This window comes from Cervus canadensis, chromosome 24, assembly GCF_019320065.1.
Source record: "Cervus canadensis isolate Bull #8, Minnesota chromosome 24, ASM1932006v1, whole genome shotgun sequence".
NCBI lineage: Eukaryota > Metazoa > Chordata > Mammalia > Artiodactyla > Cervidae > Cervus > Cervus canadensis.
The window spans coordinates 6,011,003-6,031,389 of NC_057409.1; the positions used below are offsets into that span (position 1 = coordinate 6,011,003).

General features: G+C 48.6%; 1 protein-coding gene across 2 annotated transcripts in view; it reads left to right on the top strand.

The window, feature by feature from the left end:
* The window catches only part of EPHB2 (EPH receptor B2), a 213,240-nt gene that overhangs the window by 181,252 nt on the left and 11,601 nt on the right, over positions 1 to 20,387 (top strand). The window contains exons 7-10 of one of the 2 annotated variants that reach the window (XM_043444771.1): positions 4,161 to 4,323; positions 7,173 to 7,281; positions 8,302 to 8,369; positions 20,077 to 20,199. In XM_043444771.1, coding sequence (XP_043300706.1) covers positions 4,161 to 4,323; positions 7,173 to 7,281; positions 8,302 to 8,369; positions 20,077 to 20,199 — 463 coding nt within the window. The remainder of the gene's footprint in view (positions 1 to 4,160; positions 4,324 to 7,172; positions 7,282 to 8,301; positions 8,370 to 20,076; positions 20,200 to 20,387) is intronic. The other variant, XM_043444772.1, reaches the window with a different exon arrangement.

The window sequence follows — 20,387 nt, forward strand, 5'->3', positions numbered from 1 at the left end:
GGGCAAAGTATTGGAACTTCAGCTTCAGCATCAGTCCTTCCAATGAGTATTCAGGGTTGATTTCCTTTAAGATTAACTGTTTTGATCTCCTTTCTGTCCAAGTGACTCTCAAGAGTCTTCACCAGCACCACAGTTCGAAAGCATCAATTCTTCGGCATTCTGCATTCTTTATGATCTAATTCTTGCATCCGTACATGACTACCGGAAAGACCAGAGGCTTGCTATGCTAAAAGCTTTGCCCATTTTTTCCTATTAAACTTCCACAGCCACTCTGTATGGTATATAGTGGTGTTATTCCACTTTAGAGATGAGAACGCTGAGACTGAGAGGGCTTAATAAATGCACCCATGCCTCATTGGTCCACTGTGTAAGGCCTCAAACGAAGTGCTAGTGAATTTCATACTAAATTTCTTCCCATAATCCATCATTGCTTAATCTTTATTCAGATAATGGAACTTCAAAGAGAGAGAAAAAAGAGAGTGGGGAGAGGGAAGAAAACTGATGGCTCTAGGCAGCATCTCCAGTGTGCCAAGCACTGCCTGATCAGACTTTATCTTCACAACAACCCTGAAAAATTGGCGTTTATTGCTCCATTTTCTGGAATAGAAAACAGGGGCTCAGAGAAGTGAAGGGTTTTTCCCAAGACTATAATGCAAAGCAGTGGGAGAACTGGCATCTGAAATGACTTCCAGTCCCCTGCATGGCTCAGATAGTAAAGAATCTGTCTGCAATGCAGGAGACCCGGGATGGATCCCTAGGTCGGGAAGATCCTCTGGAGGAGGACATGGCAACCCACTCCAGTATTCTTGCCTGGGAAATTCCATGGACAGAGGAGCCTGGTGGGCTACAGCCCATGGAGTTGCAAAGAGTCGGACACGAATGAGCAACTAACGCACATACCAATCCCCTGCTCAGCTCTGTGTCTGGTTTTAGAGACGGGATCCACTCAGGCAGTGCCTCAGCTTCCCAAGGCAACTCTGCCTCTAGCAGTTTCCTCCCATCTACCTCACAGAATCAAAAACTTCTAGCCTCTCTTAAGTGGGGAACCCACCTAGTATGCAGAATCCAAGCCCCTTTTTCAAACCTGAGCCCATCCCATGTTGGACAGCGGCACCTACTGGCCAAATCTGGTACTGCTCCCTAGATTCCACAAGTGAATAGTCAACAGTTTAATACTCATTCATTCATTCATTATGTCAGTACTTAGTGAGCACATACTGGGTGCCCAGCCTGAGGGTCCCAGAGATGAGCCAGACAAGATCTATGCCCCAGAGACTCCACAGACTTTAGAGAAGACACGTTTACATCAGAACGATGGGTAGGAGAGGAGACAATGGACCTGCAGCCTCTGACTGGGACATTGGGGAGGGCTCCCAGGTTTCCTAGGTAGCTCAGTTGGTAAAGAATCCACCTGCAATGCAGGAGACCCTGGTTCAATTCCTGGGTCGGAAAGATCCCCTGGAGAAGGGATAGGCTACCCACTCCAGTATTCTTAGGCTTCCCTTTTGGCTCAGCTGGTAAAGAATCTGCCCGTGATGCGGGAGACCTGGGTTCAATCCCTGGATAGGGAAGATCCCCTGGAGAAGGGGAAGGCTACCCATTCCAGTATTCTGGCCTGAAGAATTCCGTGGACACAGTCCATGGGGTCATAAAAAGTCGGACACGACTGAGCAACTTTCACTTCCACTTTCCCCAGCCAAGGTAGTAACTGTGTTGAGTCTTGAATGATAAGTAAGAGAACTGCCTGACAAATGAGGAAAGTGTAGTTCAGATGGGCAACAGCACTTGCAAAGGCTCGGGGTGTCCAAGGAAGGTCAGATTGGCAAATAAAATACAGGACACCAGGTTACATTTGAATTTTCTTTTAATGTTTTGGTATACCTCAAAGAATGCACAGGACATACTTATACTAAAAATCAGTCATTGTTTAGCTGAAATCCAGATTTAGCTGAGCATTCTGTTTTGTTTTGTTTTTCTAAATCTGGCAACCCCAGCAGGGAAAGGGGAAGCAGCTACATATGTCTGGAGCCTGGAGGACCCTGGGGATGTGGCAGGAGAGACCAGCAAAAGCCGAGTCATGGAAAGTCTAGAATTGGGGAAGGACTCTGCATGCAGGCCCCTGTGCCTGGTCCAGGGGAACAAAACACAGTCCCTTCCCTCCAGAATTTACAATCAAGGGAGTGAGATAAGCCTGGGCGCAGGGCACTGGAACACGGCCGAAACCCCCTCCTGTGGTACCAACAGCAAGTGCTCCAGGGCTCAGAGGAGGGGAGACACATCTGGCTGGGAAATCAAGGGGGCTTCCTGGAGGAGGGGGCAGGCAATCTGGCGTGGGTAAAGAGACTTCCTATCTGCTGCTGCTCCCACATCCCAAGCTCTTTCGTACCTCCTTGCCTTTGTACCTACTGCTCCTTTCCAGGACCACCCTCCCCTTTCTTTGCCTGGGTGACTTGTATTTATTAAGATTCCACTTCAGTTCCCCCCACTCATCAAGACTCTTTCCAGGCTTCATCTGCTATCCCCGACCCAGGTCAGGCCACACGCCCTTGGTCTGACTGTGCTTACCCTACCGGATCAATTCATTTCTTTCTCTAAACAATCCTTTGAGGTAGCTATTATGATTATCCTCCCCGTAATACAGATGAAGTAAAGGAGGCAGAGAGAAGTTAAGAACCTTGCCCAAGATCACAAAAGTCATAGAGTCAGGATTTGAACCCAGAAAGTCTGGCTCCAGTTCAGACTTTTAACCTGTTTTAACCTCTATACTGTAATAACACTGTAATTACAGTGTAGTTGTATAATTACATAATAGGATAGTAGCTACAATTATTATCTATGATAACATTGCCCACACTGAATTTGTTGCATGAACGTTTTTAAGGGCTCTGTGTACCCAAACATATACATGACTAATCTGTACACTCAGATGCACATTTTTCTACATAAAGGTTCATAGCTTTTCATTAGTTTCTCAAAGAGGTTCATGATCCTCCAAGTGTTAAGACCTCCACACCATTTGCTTTACTAAACTGACCTCCCCAAGGAGGCCAGGGCTTGTGATTTACCCACTGGGGGCCCCTAGTTCCCATCTCAGGGTCTAGTGCAAAGCGGGCATGTGGGGAGGGTTTTCTGGGTAGCTGACAGGTACCAGAACAAGCACCATCTAGCCTGGTAAACATCTGCCTCAGCTCAAGCACTTCTCCATTCCCAGTGCACCAGCTGGATCCTTGTCTAGTCCCAGACTCCTCAAGTCACCCTGGGCAGTGCTCAGATCAGAACTGGCATTCTGCATCTTTCAAAGGAGGGAACATCATCAGGTCCTGGATATCCAAAAGCATGCATATGTGAGGTGGTTCCATGCAGGAACCTGGTTTTGACTCCTAAGACAGCCACCAACTGATATATGTGACCCTGAGCATCATTTCCCCTTTCTTGGTCTTAATTCTTGCCTCACTCAAATATGCTGATGCTGAATGGGGGTCCTTCCACTTAATCCACTGAGGCATGGGGCAAAGAGGGGGATGCAGAAGTGAATAAGGTGGACCCTCTCCCCGCTGTCTCTAAGAACTCACAGCTTCATCTTCAGGGTCTGCACATGGTGGCCACTCAATCTATGTGTATTAGTCAGCTATTATTGAGATGATGCTGCAGAACAAACAGTTCCAACAATCCAGTGTCTTACAAGAAGTGGCTGTTTTTCCTGCTCATAGGTTTTTGTCTTTGGGTCAACTGAGGTGGGGCTGTTTCAGCCTAGGAGTTAGGTCAAGGTCCTCTTCACATGTTTCCCTTTCTGGAACAAGCGGTTACCCAAGTTAAGCCTCACCATGACAGATGGCAGAAGCCCAGGAGACCGAGTCAAATCAACAAGTGCCTGTAAAACCCCTACTTGCATTACGTCCTCTAGTATATTCCAGGAGCCAAACCCAAGTCACAGGAACAAACTCACCATTTGTGAGGCAAAGAAATACATTCTTCCTTCTTTTGTGGGAAGTGTTGCAAATCATATGCCAAAGATGCAGGTATGTCATCCTGTTATAGGGAAGGAGTGAAGAATTTGGAACCCCAGAATTTGTCCAGTAGCCAGACCTGCCCCAAGCGGCAGGAGGAGGTGGTGGACTCTGGGCACAGCCTCACTAACTCTTTTCTCTGTTCCTCGGCAGGAGCTGAGTGAGTACAACGCCACAGCCATAAAGAGCCCCACCAACACGGTCACTGTGCAGGGCCTCAAAGCCGGCGCCATCTATGTCTTCCAGGTGCGGGCACGCACCGTGGCAGGCTACGGGCGCTACAGTGGCAAGATGTATTTCCAGACCATGACCGAAGGTAAGCGGGGGCCAGGGCGCAGGAGGAGGGCATTGACTCTACAAACAGAACAAGGACCACCGCTTCTGTAGAGTGCCTTTGTGTAGATTAGAAAAGGCTCCTTCCCCCTTCCAGATGTCAGTTCTCCCTCCATCCTGGGTGAGAACCTCCGTGCACTGTGCAAACTGCCCAGCCACATTTGCAGCCATTGTTTCTGTGGCCCAGACAGGATATGGACTCCTCTGTTACCATCATGTCCTTTCCCAGGATCCTTGGGAGCCCAGCCCCAACCTGCAAAGCTACTCTGAGCAAGCCACTTCCATTCCCTGGTCCAGTTTCCTCTCATCTATAAAAATCAAAGTGTTATATTCCATCTGAGAGAGCAAACGTATCTTAGCCATACATCACTCCAATGACATGCAGTCGGATTGAGAAGAATTCTGAAGTGACATCGGAACTCAACAGGGAGAAGTGCTGGGATGGATTAGTAATGTCTCCCCTGAAGTTGCAGCCCATGTGCTTTGTGTGTCTGAGTCTGGGGCCACATGGTCTCTAAGCACCCTTCCCGCTCCAATAATCGTTGAGAAGCCACATAGTTAAAGAATGCAGGCTCTAATGCCTGACAGGTGGAAATTACAGTTCTGATTCAGCTCCAGCTGTGTGGTCCTGAGTAACTCATCTTGCTTCTCTGAGCCTCAGTTTTCCCATTTATAAATGGGGATGATAACAGCTAACTCATTATCATCATCATCATGAAACTAGTGTCAGGAAGCGGGTAAATGTAAAGGCCCTAGCATAGGATTGGCATTCGGTCTCACATGGTTAGTGCTCACCAAATAGAGTTAAGGTCATAATTTTCATTGCTGTGAGTCTGGGGGCCTTTTCCCCAACCAACCAAACTCCAGAGCAGAATATTTATGACCAGACTGCAGCATCCCTTCTTACCATCTGCTTCAACCACTGGACAGAGGCCTCAGCCTTTGCCGAGTTAAACATTTCAGGGGGCCCCTGGACCCCTGAATTCTTGTCTTATCACAGAAATCCTCCCCTATAGCTCCACCACCATTTCTAGTACTCAGCTCCTCTGTAAATCCCCCTTCCTCATGGCCAGGGTTTTCCACCTCTCTATTCCTCTTGTATGTTGGTTGAGGGTCACTGACCTGGGAACTGGGGGACTGTCCCAAGATCTTTATTAATTCAACACATATGTGCTTGTGATAAGGACCCAGAAATGACCTAGTCCCTGACTTCAACAAGCTCCTGCCTGGGCCTGGAGGCAATGAGAAGTAGTAACAATAAAACATTAAATAGTGAAGATCTTGATGCCATTGAGATTGCACTGAGGGGTTTCCAAGAACCGGGGCCAATGCTGAGTGCATTTTACACATTATCTCGCTTAAGCCCATGGCCTTGGGTTAAACAGACCTGGATTCAAATATTGGCACTGGCTACTGTCTAACTGTGTAAACTTAGTCAAGTCACGATCTTCCTAAGCCTCAGTTTTCTAATTTGATAAATGGGATAATTACAGGTAGTACATCATAGAATTGTTCTGAGAATCACACAAGGTACATACCTACCCATGGTAGCCTCTTGAAACACTTAAAAACAACAATAGTTAATATTTACTGAGTACTTACTATGTTCTACAAGTTACTCTAAGTGGGCTTTTTATTCTTTTTTTTTTAATGTATTTATTTATTTTGGGCTGGGTCTTTGTTGGTGCAGTCGGCATTTCTCTAGTTGCAGTGAGCTGGTGGCTACTCTTTACTGCTGTGTGCGGGCTTCTCACTGCAGTGGCTTCTCTAGTTGCGGAGCACGACCTCTAGAGTCTGCAGGCTCAGGAGTGGTGGTGCACAGGCTTAGCTGCCCCGTGGCATGTGGGGTCTTCCCACACCAGGGATTAAACCCATGTCCGCTGCACTGGCAGGCACATTCTTTACCGCTGGACCACCAGGGAAGTCCCACTCCAAGTGTTTTACACAAAAATCCTATGATGGGAGCTATTATCCTCCCCACTTTCAGTCAGTATCAGTTCAGTAGCTCAGTTGTGTCCGACTCTCTGCGACCCCATGGACTGCAGCACGCCAGGCTTCCCTGTCCATCACCAACTCCCAGAGCTTACTCAAATTTATGTCCGTTGAGTTGGTGATGCCATCCAACCATCTCATCCTCTGTGGTCCCCTTCTCCTCCCGCCTTCAAGCAGCATCAGGGTCTTTTCCAATGAGTCGGTTCTTCATATCAGGTGGCCAAAGAATTGGAGTTTCAGCATCAGTCCCTCCAATGATTATTCAGGACTAATTTCATTTAGGATGGACTGGTTGGATCTCCTTGTAGTCCAAAGGATTCTTAAGAGTCTTCTCCAACACCACAATTCAAAAGCATCAATTCTTCTGCACTCAGCTTTCTTTATAGTCCAACTCTCACATCCATACATGACTTCTGGAAAAACCATAGCTTTGACTACTTTATAGATGAGGAAACTGAGCCACAGAGATAAGTCCCTTTAGCAGAGATCACACAGATAGTAAATGGCACCATTGGGAGTGAAACCCAAGGAGTTTGGCTTGAGAGTCTGTGTTTTGCCCTGCCTCTGTATATGTATCAGCCTATTATTATTATTGATTTGCATATCTACATTGAGATGTAGGCATTATTATGCCCATTTTATGGATGAGAAGTTGAGTGTCAGAGCAGCTCATGGATTTGTCCAAGGTTACCTGTGAGGGAGTAACAGCCAGTTCCCCACCCGATGCTCGTCCGGAGTGGCAGAGAGTCTAGGGCTCCCAGGAGACCCGGGGCAGTGGGGATGCAGGGGGTTATGACCCCTCAGCCAGGCTGAGACCAGTGCACTGTGCTTCCTCTCCAGCCGAGTACCAGACCAGCATCCAGGAGAAGCTGCCACTCATCATTGGCTCCTCGGCGGCCGGCCTGGTCTTCCTCATCGCCGTGGTTGTCATCGCCATTGTGTGTAACAGGTGGGTGGTGTCCCCCTGCCTGGGCCAGGCCTGGGTTCCGAGAGGGCTGTCCATCCATTCTGCCATCCCTGAACAGGGTCTGTGACCAGAGGGGGCAGGAGGGGCTCGGGGAGGCCCAGAGACCCCCAAGTGGCCTCCCACCGCCTAAACGGCTACAGTTGGCAGCCCATCCCTTTGGTCAGGTATTGCCCTGGACAAGTCCGCGCTCCGCGGAGGTGGCTCACCGAGACGCTGATACTTCAGTGCAAAGAGACAGCTCAGAACAGTGGGCGGGAAAGACTGCACGATGCAGGAAGCCAGGGGACTGGGGGGAGGGTACAGATCGCCCCACTTTCTGCTCTAGCAAAAGCCCCTTCATGAACAGGGCCAGAAGCAGGCTGAGGAGCTCAGCTGGCTGAGGTGGCTGGAAAGAGAGGGGACATAGACAGGACGAGGTGGGAAAAAGGGCATCCAAGTGACTGGCACAGCAGGTGCAAAGGCAAGGAGTGGGGCTGGTTCCTGGACTTCTGCTAGACTTAATGCAAAGACTGTCCCTTCTTCCTTAGAGCTTTCTACTTTATTTTTGGCCTCACTGCACGGCCTGCAGGATCTTATATCCCCAACCAGGGATTGAACCTATGCCCCCTGCAGGTGGAAGGGCAGAGTTCTGACCACTGGACTACCAGGGAAGTCCCAAGAGCTTCCCGCTTTAGAACAGACTAGGTCTTAAGGTCAGATGGACAGAAGTCTCTGGGTTTCTGGGACCAGGGGCCACCGCCAGAGATGCCTTTGCTCTTTGAAAGGGGCTTGGTTGGAGAGGAGACAGGGGAAACAGTGAGCCTAGACTTGAAGCTGGAGAAGTGGGAAGGGCTCAGGGCAGGAGGAACCACGGAGGGTGAGGCTGCTAGGCAAGGGGCTGGCAGGGAGTCCTCTGGCAAGGAGATGGTTTCCAGGGCCTGCCCACCCTCTCCCTATCACCTGCTGTGGCTCCCATCTCCCCGGGCACCTTCAGGTGGCTCCAGCCCTTTGCTCTTGTTCCAGAAGACGGGGGTTTGAACGTGCTGACTCGGAGTACACAGATAAGCTGCAACACTACACCAGCGGCCACAGTACGTATACCCCGGGGGGGCTGGCACCCTGGGATCCCTCCCTTGTCAGCTCCCCAGCAACCTCTCCAGCCTCCTTTCTCTGTCTGCCTCCTCCCTTGCTGCCATCAGACTGAATGTTGAGCTGTTCCCTGAACGTGGACATGCTGTTCTTTCGGCCTGGTGCATTCTCCCCTCTCTTGCCTGGCTAGCTCACTCTCTCAGGCTTCATCATGTACAAGCCCCTCGGAGAAGCTTTCCTTGATCCCCCCTCTACCCTGGGTGCACAGCGCCCCCTACCTGGCTGCGTGGTGACGGTCGTCTCCCTGTCCCTCCACCATCATAGCGGGGGCACCTGGGGACCTGAAATCCTGCCTGGACAGTCCCCACCGCCTCCCTGGTGTTAGCTGGCTGCCCAGCGCACTGAACAGATTGGCAGAATAAGTATCGGGTATGCCAAAGTGTTCGTTCGGGTTTTTTCATAAATGCTATAGAAAATGAAATTTTTGGCCAACGCAATACATGATCGGAGTGAGACGATGAGGAGCCCAGGCTCTGACCACGGAGGGGAGAGAAGGGAGCCGGGAGGCCCATTCTTGTGCCGCCCCATGACTCCTTGGCTGCCCGTTCTCCACCACCCCCCGCCATGGTGCCCCCGTTTAATTCACTGTCCCATGCCACCTTCGGCCAGGGCTGGGGGCACATGTGCCAGACACACCCAGAGCAGATGTCTCCCCCGGGGGCGCCAAGCAGAGAGAAGAACAGAGTATAGATTCCTCGCCGTCTGACCTTGGCAGAACCGACCATCTGTGTGGGGGAGGGGAGATGGGGGTCCTCACTTTGGCTCACTCGGCAAATGGGAATTCCAAGTGGGTCCCCTGTAGGCTCTCAAGCTGTCCTCAGTGGGGTACCCCAGAGCTTCTCAGATGGTCCCCAGTGAGGGGGTCATCCGCGCATCCCTTCAGTTGTCACGTATTTTTTGTGGCCCGCTACGTACGTCAGGCTCTGCTCCAGGTGCTGGGGACGCGCAAGTAAGCAAACCCCATATCCCTGCCCTGGTGGAACTTACATTCTAGTGGGAGGGACAGTAAAACGGTTGCATTTAGAGTGGATAAACAACAAGGTCCCCATGGATCGGGCAGGGACCTATACTCAATATCCTGTGATATACCATAGTGGAAAAGAATACAAAAAAAGAATGTATATATGTGTAAAACTGCGTCACTTTGCCGTACAGCAGAGATTGGCCCAACACAGTAAATCAACTATACTTCAAAAGAATAAGTGACAGGTATTTTTTAAATAAATGCAAAATATTGATAAACTTTAAAAAATAGGGTTTACATTTTCTGCAACATTAAAAGAATTCTGGAGATTGGTTGTACATCAGTATGACTGTACTTAATACTACTGAACTGCAGGTTTTGAAATGGTTAAAATTGTGCAGTTTATATTATGCATATTTTACCACAATTTTTAAAAAGAATATAAAAAATCCTAGGAAATTTTTTAAAGATACATGGAATAAATGAGCAAAGTGTATGGTATATCTGAAAATGAAAGTGCTGTGGGAAAAAGCAAGGTAGAAAAGGGTGATTCAGAGCTTCAGGGGTTCCGTTTCAGTTCAGTCACTCAGTCGTGTCCGACTCTTTGCGACCCCATGGACTGCAGCACGCCAGGCTTCCCTGTCCATCTCCAACTCTCAGAGCTTGCTCAAACTCATGTCCATTGAGTCGGTGATGCCATCCAACCATCTCATCCTGTCGTCCCCTTCTCCTCCTGCCTTCGACCTTTCCCAGCATCAGAGTCTTTTCCAGTAAGTCAGTTCTTCACATCAGGTGACCAAAGTATTGGAGCTTCAGCTTCAGCATCAGTCCTTCCAATGAATATTCAAGACTGATTTCTTTTAAGATTGACTGGTTTGATCTCCTTGAAGTCCAAGTGATTCTCAAGAGTCTTCTCCAACACTACAGTTCAAAAGCATCAATTCTTCAGTGCTCGGCTTTCTTTATAGTCCAACTCTCACATCCATACATGACTACTGGAAAAGCCATAGCCTTGACTAGATGGACCTTTGTTGGCAAGGTAATGTCTCTGCTTTTTAATATGCTGTCTAGGTTGGTCATAGCTTTTCTTCCAAGGAGCAAGCGTCTTTTAATTTCATGGCTACAGTCACCATCTGCAGTGATTTTGGAGCCCAAAAAAGTAGTCTCTCACTGTTTCCATTTTTTCCCTATCTATTTGCCATGAAGGGATGGGACCAGATGCCATGATCTTTGTTTTCTGAATGTTGAATTTTAAGCCAACTGTTTCTCTTTCCTCTTTCCCTTTCATCAAGAGCCTCTTTAATTCTTCTTCACTTCTTCATTTTGCAATACCAAAGAATGTTCAAACTACTGCACAATTGTACTCATCCCACACCCCAGCAAAGTAATGCTCAGAGTTCTCCAAGCAGGGGTTAGAGCAGTGTTTTTAATGTTAGTTTGGGAACACTGCGCTGGGTTTTTGTTGCCGCGCACAGGCTTTTCTCTAGTTGCCAAGAGAGGGGGCTACTCCCCAGCTATGGTGTGTGGGCTCTAGGTCTCGAGGGCTTCAGGAGTTGCAGCACGTGGACTCAGCAGTTGTGGCACATGGGCTTACTTGCCCCGGGGCATGTGGAATCTTCCTGGGCTAGGGATCGAACCTGTGTCCCCTGCAATGGCAGGCAGATTCTTGACCACTGGTCTACCAGGGAAGTCCCAGAGCTATGTTTTTAAACAGGGTAGAAGGGGTTGGCCTCACTAAGGGGCTTCCTTTGAACTAAGGTGCAGAGGAGCTGGGGGATTGAGATGTGTAGAACCTGAGGGAAGAGCATCTCAGACAGAGGGACCAGCCTGTGCAAAGACCCTGAGGCTAGAACATGCCTGGCAGGTTCAGGAACAGGCAGGAGGCCGGTGTGGCTGGAACAGAGTGAGGGGTCAGGAGCGGGACGTGTGAGTGGCCACGACATGCAGATTCTTGTCAACCAGCGTAGGGCCTTGCAGGGTTTTTGTTTGTTTGGGCTGCATTGGGTCTTCTTGCTGCTTGCCGGCTTTTTCTAGCTGTGGCAAGTGGAGACTCTCTAGTTGCGGTGCGTGGGCTTCTTGCAGTGACTTCTCTTGTTGCGGAGCGTGGGCTCTTGGGCCAGTCGTGGCGCACAAGCTGAGTTGCCCTGCGGCATGTGGAATCTTCCCGGACCAGGGATCGAACTCGTGTCCCCTGCAATGGCAGGCGGATTCTTAACCACTGGACCACCAGGGAAGTCCAGGACTTGGTTTTTATTCTGAGTGAAATGAGAAGCCTCTGGAAGGGTCTAAGCAAAAGACAGGCATGCTCGGAGTTACGGTTTTCACACGTACGGTTTTCTCTGGCTGCCCTGTGGAACATGGACTGGTCGGTGCCCGGCAGGGACGGAGCAGGGACCGGGAGGTGGCTGTTGGGATAATCCAGGGAAGATGGGATGGTGCTGGACCAGGGTGGCAGCGGGGGAAGTGGGGGGAAGGGGTGATTTCAGACACACTTTGAAAGTAGAGCCAGTGGATTCGCTGCAGCACTAGATACGGGGTATACGATAAAGAGCAGAGTCAGGGTGTTCTTGACATTAAGCCTCTGTGAGTGTGTGTGTGCGTGTGCGTGTGTGTGTGTGTGTGTGTACAGTCGCATGCACACTTTGCTCAGTCATGTCCGACTCTTTGCAACCCCATGCACTGTAGCCCACCAGGCTCCTCTGTCCATGGAATTTTCCAGGCAAGAATACTGGTGTGGGTAGCCATTTCCTGTTCTAGGGGATCTTCCCAACCCGGGGATCAAACCTGTGTCTCTTACGTCTCCTGCACTGGTAGGCAGATTCTTTACCACTGAGCCACCTGGGAGGCCCCTCTGGGGAAGACTTAATTTAAAGTAAAAGTTCTTGAGCTTAAAAATCATTTTTAGACATCAATGTAAAAATAATTAAACCACTAAAATTTCCAGAAGACAATTTAGGTAACTATTTAATTGAAACGTGGAGGGAAAAGCACTTTCTGAGCACAAAAGCAATGAGAGGATCATAAGACAATTAACTACACAGAAATAAAAATCCACCTGTATGTTAAAAATAAAACTCATAAATTCCATCGCCCCATCCTGTGCCCCAAGTTATGAAATCATGATGGTAGATATAGCTAAACATATTGTGTTCTATGGGCCAAGAGCTACTTTAATGCTCAACGTGTATTTCCTCATTTAATCCTGATAATTTCCCACTTTGAATATGAGGAAACCAGGGCACAGAGAGTTCCCACAGTTGCGCAGGGCAAACACTGGTGTACAAACGCAATCTTGGCCACGCTGTGCTACCTACACCCTTCTGAGTAAGACAGGCTCACGCCCTCCATCACCTGGAGCCATTCAGGAGCATCACTACTTAGAGCAGCAAGTCAGTAACAAGGGAACAGGTGGCAGCGGGGATTTATTTTAAAAATAGACTCCAGAATAGAACAGGTTGCTCATAAATCAACACATTCTCAAGCTCATGCTCCTACTCCCTGCATCTGAGCAGGATTTTGTTGTTTTGTTTTTTTCTCTCAAAACACTGCCAGCCCCGTGATCATATATCCACCAGTAATCCTGTGTGGCTGGGACAGAGGAGGAAGCTGAGGCCTGGGTATGTGTGTGACTGACCCAAGGTCACCCTCATGGGCTCGTGTTTTCCATTGTCCAGCAAATGCTGAACGAATGCTGACATCTAAGGTGCCCGGATGTGGAGCCAGAGGGACGCACTGGGTTTCTCAACACTTCTTTGCTACTGGCCAGCTCGGTGACCTTGGAGAAGTCATCGGAAGCTCAGGAAGAACCACTCTGAGCCCTGGCATCCTTACGGGGGAAGTAGCAGGAATAAGGCTTCTTTCGCAGACTTATGAGGGTTAAATGAATTAATGGATGTTAAAGTGCTTTACAATAGTAATATTTAGTAATAGCCAACTCTTCATGATAACAATTAATAATTATTCAGTGCTTTCTGGTTGCCAAATACTGAACAAAACCTTTTCAAAAGATTCTCATTTAATCTCTGCCACCCCCTTACGAGATAGGGGATTTGTTTATTATCTCCATTTTGCAGATGAAAAAAGTGAGATAGGGAGAGGTGAAGTAACTTGCCCAAGGGCACACAGCCAGATCAATACAGTGGTTGATCCTGAATTCAAACTCATAAAGCAACTTATTTGTGACCATTATTGCTGGCAGATCCAGAATTCAAATCCAGGTCTCTGGATGCCTGGTTCCTCCTTCCCTCATCTTGAATTTCCCACATGGGTTCAGGATGGCACGTGGCCCTGTTGGTGACCCTGACAGTCATAAATCATCCAAACAGTAGCCCAATATTTTCTGAAGACTCTTGGTCTGCCAAGGTTCTCATCCAACTTCAGTTAAGAAAATGTCCCTCTTTAGAAAGATGGTAACGATAACCCTATATGCAAAACAGAAAAAGAGACACAGAAATACAGAACAGACTTTTGAACTCTGTGGGAGAATGTGAGGGTGGGATATTTCAAAAGAACAGCATGTATACTATCTATGGTGAAACAGATCACCAGCCCAGGTGGGATGCATGAGACAAGTGCTCGGGCCTGGTGCACTGGGAAGACCCAGAGGAATCGGGTGGAGAGCGAGGTGGGAGGGGGGATCGGGATGGGGAATACGTGTAAATCTATGGCTGATTCATATCAATGTATGACGAAACCCACTGAAATGTTGTGAAGTAATTAGCCTCCAACTAATAAAAAAAAATAAAAAATAAAAAAAAAATAAAATGTCCCTCCTGGGAGCCAGGCCTTGTGCAAAGCTCTGGCCACAAGGAGCTCGCATTCTATCCCAAGACACAGGTGAGGAAGCACCCAGAATAAACTGGTAGCTTGGCAGTTGTTAAGTGTAGACGTTCAAGGCAGACAACTTGGATTCAAACAACACTTCTGCCACTAACTAGCTATGTCCATGTCCCCTTGGGCAAGTTATTTCGCCTTATTCTTTCATTCATTCATTCATTTATGGCTGCACTGGGTCTTCATTTCTGTGCACAGGCTTTCTCTAGTTTTGGCGAGCGGGGGCTACTCTTCATTACAGTACCCAGGCTTCTCATTGCAGTGACTTCTCTTGTCTCGGAGCACAAGCCCAGTAGTTGCAGCGCATGGGCTTAGTTGCTGCACAGCAGGTGGGACTTCCTGGACCAGGAATCGAACCTGTGTCCCTTGCATTGTCAGGCAGATTCTTAACCACTGGACCACCAGGGAAGCCCCACTTAGCCTTTCTTATACCAGTTTCTTCATCAAAAAATGGGGGGGACTGTTAGGTTGGACCAAATGAAATGGCCGTTTTTATAGATCAGGAGGAGTCAAATATTGACTATTTCATAGGGCTCAGTCTCAGTCAGTCAGTTCAGTCCAGTCGCTCAGTCGTGTCTGACTCTCTGCGACCCCACGGACTGCAGCATGCCAGGCTTCCCTGTCCGTCACCAACTCCTGGAGTTTACTCAAACTCATGTCCATTGTGTTGGTGATGCCATCCAACCATCTCATCCACGTGGGTTCAGTCTAATAGTAGTATTTACCCAGAAAGATTGTCAGGGAAGATTAATTGGGTCAATACCTATTAAGTGCCTAGAACAGGGTCTGATACGTGGTGAAACCATGCTAAACTGTGAGCCAATCATGTTATCAATGGTGAGGCGAAACCAGAGGCTCACTGAAGCAGGAACGGCAACACTCAGAGCCATGTAGTCAAAAAGTATTTATTAAGTACCTACTGTATACCATCCTCAAATATACTCTAAGGAAAACATTTTAGAGCAAGGGCTCATAACTTAAGAGTTCATAACTCCTAGAGCTTCCAGGGCTTGTGAACATTCCAAAATTATATGCTGACCGTGGGCACATGCACGCACATGTGAATTCTTGGCCAGGAAGCAGAATTCATAGCTTTCATAAAATTCCCGAAGGTATTCATGACCCCAAACAGGTGGAGAGAGAAAACAAGGGCATGTCAGTGAGTAAGGCTAGTATTCTCCGAGTGAGCATTTATTGAGCACTGTCTGTGTGCCAGGCCCTGAGATTTAGCAAGAACAAGACAGACACGGCCTCTGTGCCCCTGGGGGAGAGGGGCTAAAGCAAGCCCTCACATGCAGGAGAGTGTTCCAGAAAGGGCTGGTGGGAGACTGTGGGCCTGCGAATCCGGGAGCCCTAGTACGAGGTAGAAAAGACATACAGACGTCTGTGGGAGTGGGTGTGGGGACAGGGCAGTGCTAGCCTGAGAAGGCCTTGGTCCCCTCTGGAGGGATCCAGGCAGACTGCACAGAGGAGGTGGCATTCGACCTGGACACAAAGGAAGAGAAGGGTGCTCCAGGTAGAGGGAACCACAGGAACAGAAGCAGAGCGGCCAGGAACTGTGAGGCGTGTCCAGGACCTCTGGGTGACTTCTTGTGCTGGCATGTGGGGTAGCAGGGAGCTGTCAGGGGAGGCCATTACGGAGCACTGGAAGGCCAGATGAAGGCACTCGCCTTCAAGGACCTCCTTTCAGCCAGAGGTCCCCAGCGACAGTTTCGTGGAAGAGAATTTTTCCACAGACCAGTGGCAGGGGTGGAGGGATGATTCAAGTGCATCACACTTATTGTGATTTCTATTATGAATTTTATTTCTATTATGATTATTAGTGTGTGTTAATCACTCTGTCATGTCCAACTCTTTGCAACCCTGTCCATGGAATTCTCTAGTCAAGAATACGGGAGTGGGTTGCCATGCCCTCCTTCAAGGGATCTTCCCAACCCAGGGATCAAACTCAGGTCTCCTGAATTGCAGGCAGATTCTTGACCATCTGAGTCACCAGGGAAGCCCCCTGTTATTATTACATTGTGATATGTAATGAAATAATTCTACAATTCACCATAATTCAGAATGAGTGGGAGCCCTTAGCTTATTTTCCTGTAACTAGATGGTCCCCCTTGGGGGTGATGGGAGAGTGATCAGTTCAGTTCAGTCACTCAGTCGTGTCCGACTCTTTGCAATCCCATGGACTGCAGAACGCCAGGCCTCCTTGTCCATCACCAACTGCCAGAGCCTACTCAAACTCATGTCCATTGAGTTGGTGGTGCCATCCAACGACCTCATCCTCTGTCATCCCCTTCTCCTCCCTGCTCTGGGGAGAGTGATAGAGAGCAGCTATAGATACAGATGAAGCTTTGCTCACTTGCTTGCCGCTCACCTCCTATTGTGTGACCTGGTTCCTGATGGGTACCAGTCCACATGGCCCGGGGGGTTGGGGACCCCTGCTGGAAGTGATGGAGTCCTCCTGACTAGCACTCCTGTCCAAGGCTTGGGGACAGCATCTGATTGGTTGGCGGCATCCAAGCAGGCTTTGAGCTCCCGTCATGCTTCTCCTTAGCTCCCTGAACTGACCCATTCCTGTCCTCCCTCCCCAGCTGGCCCAGCAGGAAGACCTTCCCCCAGTTCCATTGGCAGGGAAGCGAAAAGTCAGTCACCAAGAGCCACAGCCCAGACACTGAGTCTGGGCAAAAAAGAGAGCATCTCTGAGGGAGCTGATGCCCCCTTTCTGGGGAGGGCTGACTTGGAGAAGGAGGAATCACAGATGAATCCAAGAGGAGGAAGCATGGGCCAGATCTGGGTGGGTTTCCTTCAGGAAGCAGTGAGCATGGTGATTCAGAGCAGTGGCCCTCGGCTCAATTCTGACAGGCCTGGGTTCAAATGCTGGCTATGCCACTTGCCAGCTGTGTGGCCTTGGCCAAATTACTTAGCTTCTCTGAGCTAAAGTTTTCTCTCATGTGAAATGAGAATAATGAGCTCATTCAAAAAACTAAGATCATGGCATCCAGTCCCATCGCTTCATGGCAAATAGATGGTGGGAAAAGTGGAATCAGTGATTTTATTATCTTGGGCTCCAGAATCACTGCAGATGGTGACTTCAGCCACAAAACTAAAAGATCCTTGCTCTTTGGAAGAAAATCTATGACAAACCTAGACAGCATATTAAAAAGCAGAGACATCACTTTGCCAACAAAGGTCCATCTGGTCAAAGCTATGGTTTTTCCAATAGTCATTTACAAACTATTGTAAATGACTATTATTATTGATGTGAGAGTTGGACCATAAAGAAGGCTGAGCGCAGAAGAATTGATCCTTTCAAAAACTGGTATTGGAGAAGACTCTTGAGAGTCCCTTGGACTGCAAGGAGGTCAAACCAGTCAATCCTAAAGGAAATCAGTCCTGAATATTCATTGGAAAGACTGATGCTGTAGCTGAAGCTCCAATACTTTGGTCACCTGATGCAAATTACCAAGAACCAGACCCTGATGCTGGGAAAGATTGAGGGCAGGAGGAGAAGGGGGCAACAGAGGACAAGATGGCATCACCCATTCAATAGACACGAGCTTGAGCAAACTCAGGGAGATGGTGAAGGACAGGGAAGCCTGACGTGCTGCAGTCCGTGGGGTCGCAAAGAGTCGGACAGGACTGAGCAACTAAACAACAACCTCTAGGATCTGTTGGGTGGAGGAGATGAGATTATACATATAAAGAGCCGGGCACAGTGTTGGGCAGAGACAAAGGGCTCAGAAAGTGGAAACTGGTATTGTTATTCTTCTGTCTCTATCGTCTAGATTCTGTCAACCTACACACATGGAGTGTCAGCTGGGTGCAGAGCGTTCATTATGCAGTGCACCAGGGAGGGATGGGAAAAAAATGTGCACCCATCCCCCCCGTCCCCGGCCCCCACGATGGTGGGTTTTTTAAATAATCTCACTTAATTACTATGGTTTTATTTTTATTTATTTAGGTTGTGCTGGGTCTTCGTTGTGGCACATGGGCTCAGTAGTTGCAGCACACGGGCTTAGTTACCCCACAGTATGTGGGACCTTAGTTCCCTAATCAGGGATCGAACCCAAGTCCACTGCGTTGGAAGGCAGATTCTTAACCACTGGACCCGTAGGAAAGTTGCAAGACGGTGGTTCTTAACCTCTTTTGAGGTCAGAGGCTCCTCTAAGTCTGCTAAATGTTTTGGATCCTATGCCCAGAGAAACACAAATATACATATGTATGTGTATAAAATTATAAGGGAAATCCAGAAAAAATTTTTCTATATTCAGAGATAGATTTTTGGAGAACATTTATTTTCAACAATATTTATTTATATAATTCTAAACTATAGGAGCATAAATTATTTTTCTAATCCAAAAAGACAATAATAATGTATTCCATTTCAGCAGCCCCCCTTCTACCCATCCTGGGGCTGCCAAGTGGTTCACAGACCCAAATGAAGAAAACCCTGACCTAAAGGGCTAGGCAGACACCCACATAAATAATACAAAATAAAACTAATGTGTTAGAGCAGTGGTTGGCAAGCTTTTCTGTAAAGGGTCAGACAGTAAATATTTTAGGCTTTGCAGGCCTTATGGTCTGTGTTGTAACTGATCAACTCAGCCACTGGAGCGTGAAAGCAGTCACAGACAAAGGAATGTGTGTGGCTGTGTTCCAATAAAACTTTATTTATGACACTTTATTACAAAACGGGCAGTGGGCCATTTTGCCAACCCCTGTGTTAGAGGTTCCAGCTCTTAGACGACTGGAATGTCTGAACTAGAGGCTGAGAGTGGTCAGCTAACAAGTCCAAGGTCACGCAGCTGAGCAGGGCTGTGGCCCCACTCACCAACCTGCCAAGCCTTGCTACGGTCCAGGGACTCCAGCACCCAATTCCTAGAGCTGCTGCCCCCAAAGTCACAGCTCCTGGTGCAGGGGGAGAATGCGGGCAGGGAGCTGGGGACCCAGAGGAAGGCCCCAGCTGGGTGAGAGCCAGATGGTCTGGGAAGTGGAAGACCAGTCCTTTGGGAGGAGGAACGAGGGATCGTCTTTCCCTTCCTTCAAAGCACGTTGCTGACTCACTGCTGAGGTCAGAATTGGGTCTTTAGTATCCAAGTTACCATCTTCCTTTCTGCATCAAAAATAAAAATCCATATCAGATCAGGAATTAAATTCATATGCCCCATGTCCAGCCTCCTGCTGATCACCAAGGAATATGAGATCCAGAAAAGTTTGAGACTTGGCTAGCAGAGGGACCCAGGAGGTGGGCCTAGGAGCTGTGGGTACTCAGATGCTTGTGAGGCAGCCCCTCTAGTGCCTGGGATGCCTGAGGCAGCCAAAAAGTCTCCTGAGGGGAGAGAAGGCTTGAATTAGGCCTTGAAAAGCAGGGAGATCTCCTTAACAAAAGACCAAGAACACAGTCTGTTGCCTGCTCTTTCTGTATTTTTGTTCCAATTCCCTCTGCCCCTTTCTTGTCTTCTTCTTCCTTTACTTTGCACCCCCTGATTCTCTATCACAAGAGTGACAAGCCTATCTATCCTTTCATGCCCACGCTCGAACAGACATTGTTAATCAATCCCCACAGTCTTTTAGCTGCTGGAGGAAGCCCTTGTTAATCAATTACAGTTGGAGCAAAAATAAGAACCTATTTGCTATCCCTGCTGACCTTTCTGTTCCCCTCAGCCTTCTACTTAGCTCAGTGCCCACCTGCTCACTGAGACCCAGAGAGGTCAAGTGACAATGGAGGGGGTTGCCCAGCTCTTACTGGGATCCTGTGGGAGAGTCCTGCCCTCCACAGAGGGACTGGTTCACACTTTTCCATCTGTCCACCTCTTGAGTCTGTGCATGTGACTGAGCCTGACCTTCTCTCCCAGTGACCCCAGGCATGAAGATCTACATTGACCCCTTCACCTACGAAGACCCCAATGAGGCAGTGCGGGAGTTTGCCAAGGAAATTGACATCTCCTGTGTCAAAATTGAGCAGGTGATCGGAGCAGGTAGGTGACTGGTACCCTCCCAAGTACCATGGCCTCAGCCATGGGTGGGGAGGACCACCCCAGTGTGTATTCCTGGGGTGGAGGGTAGGATGCCTCAGAGGACCCTCCAAGGCCTGAAGACTCAGAATATCCAAGGTGCACGGGCTCCCAAAGATGTCCAGTAAAACTACCTCATCATCACATGAGGA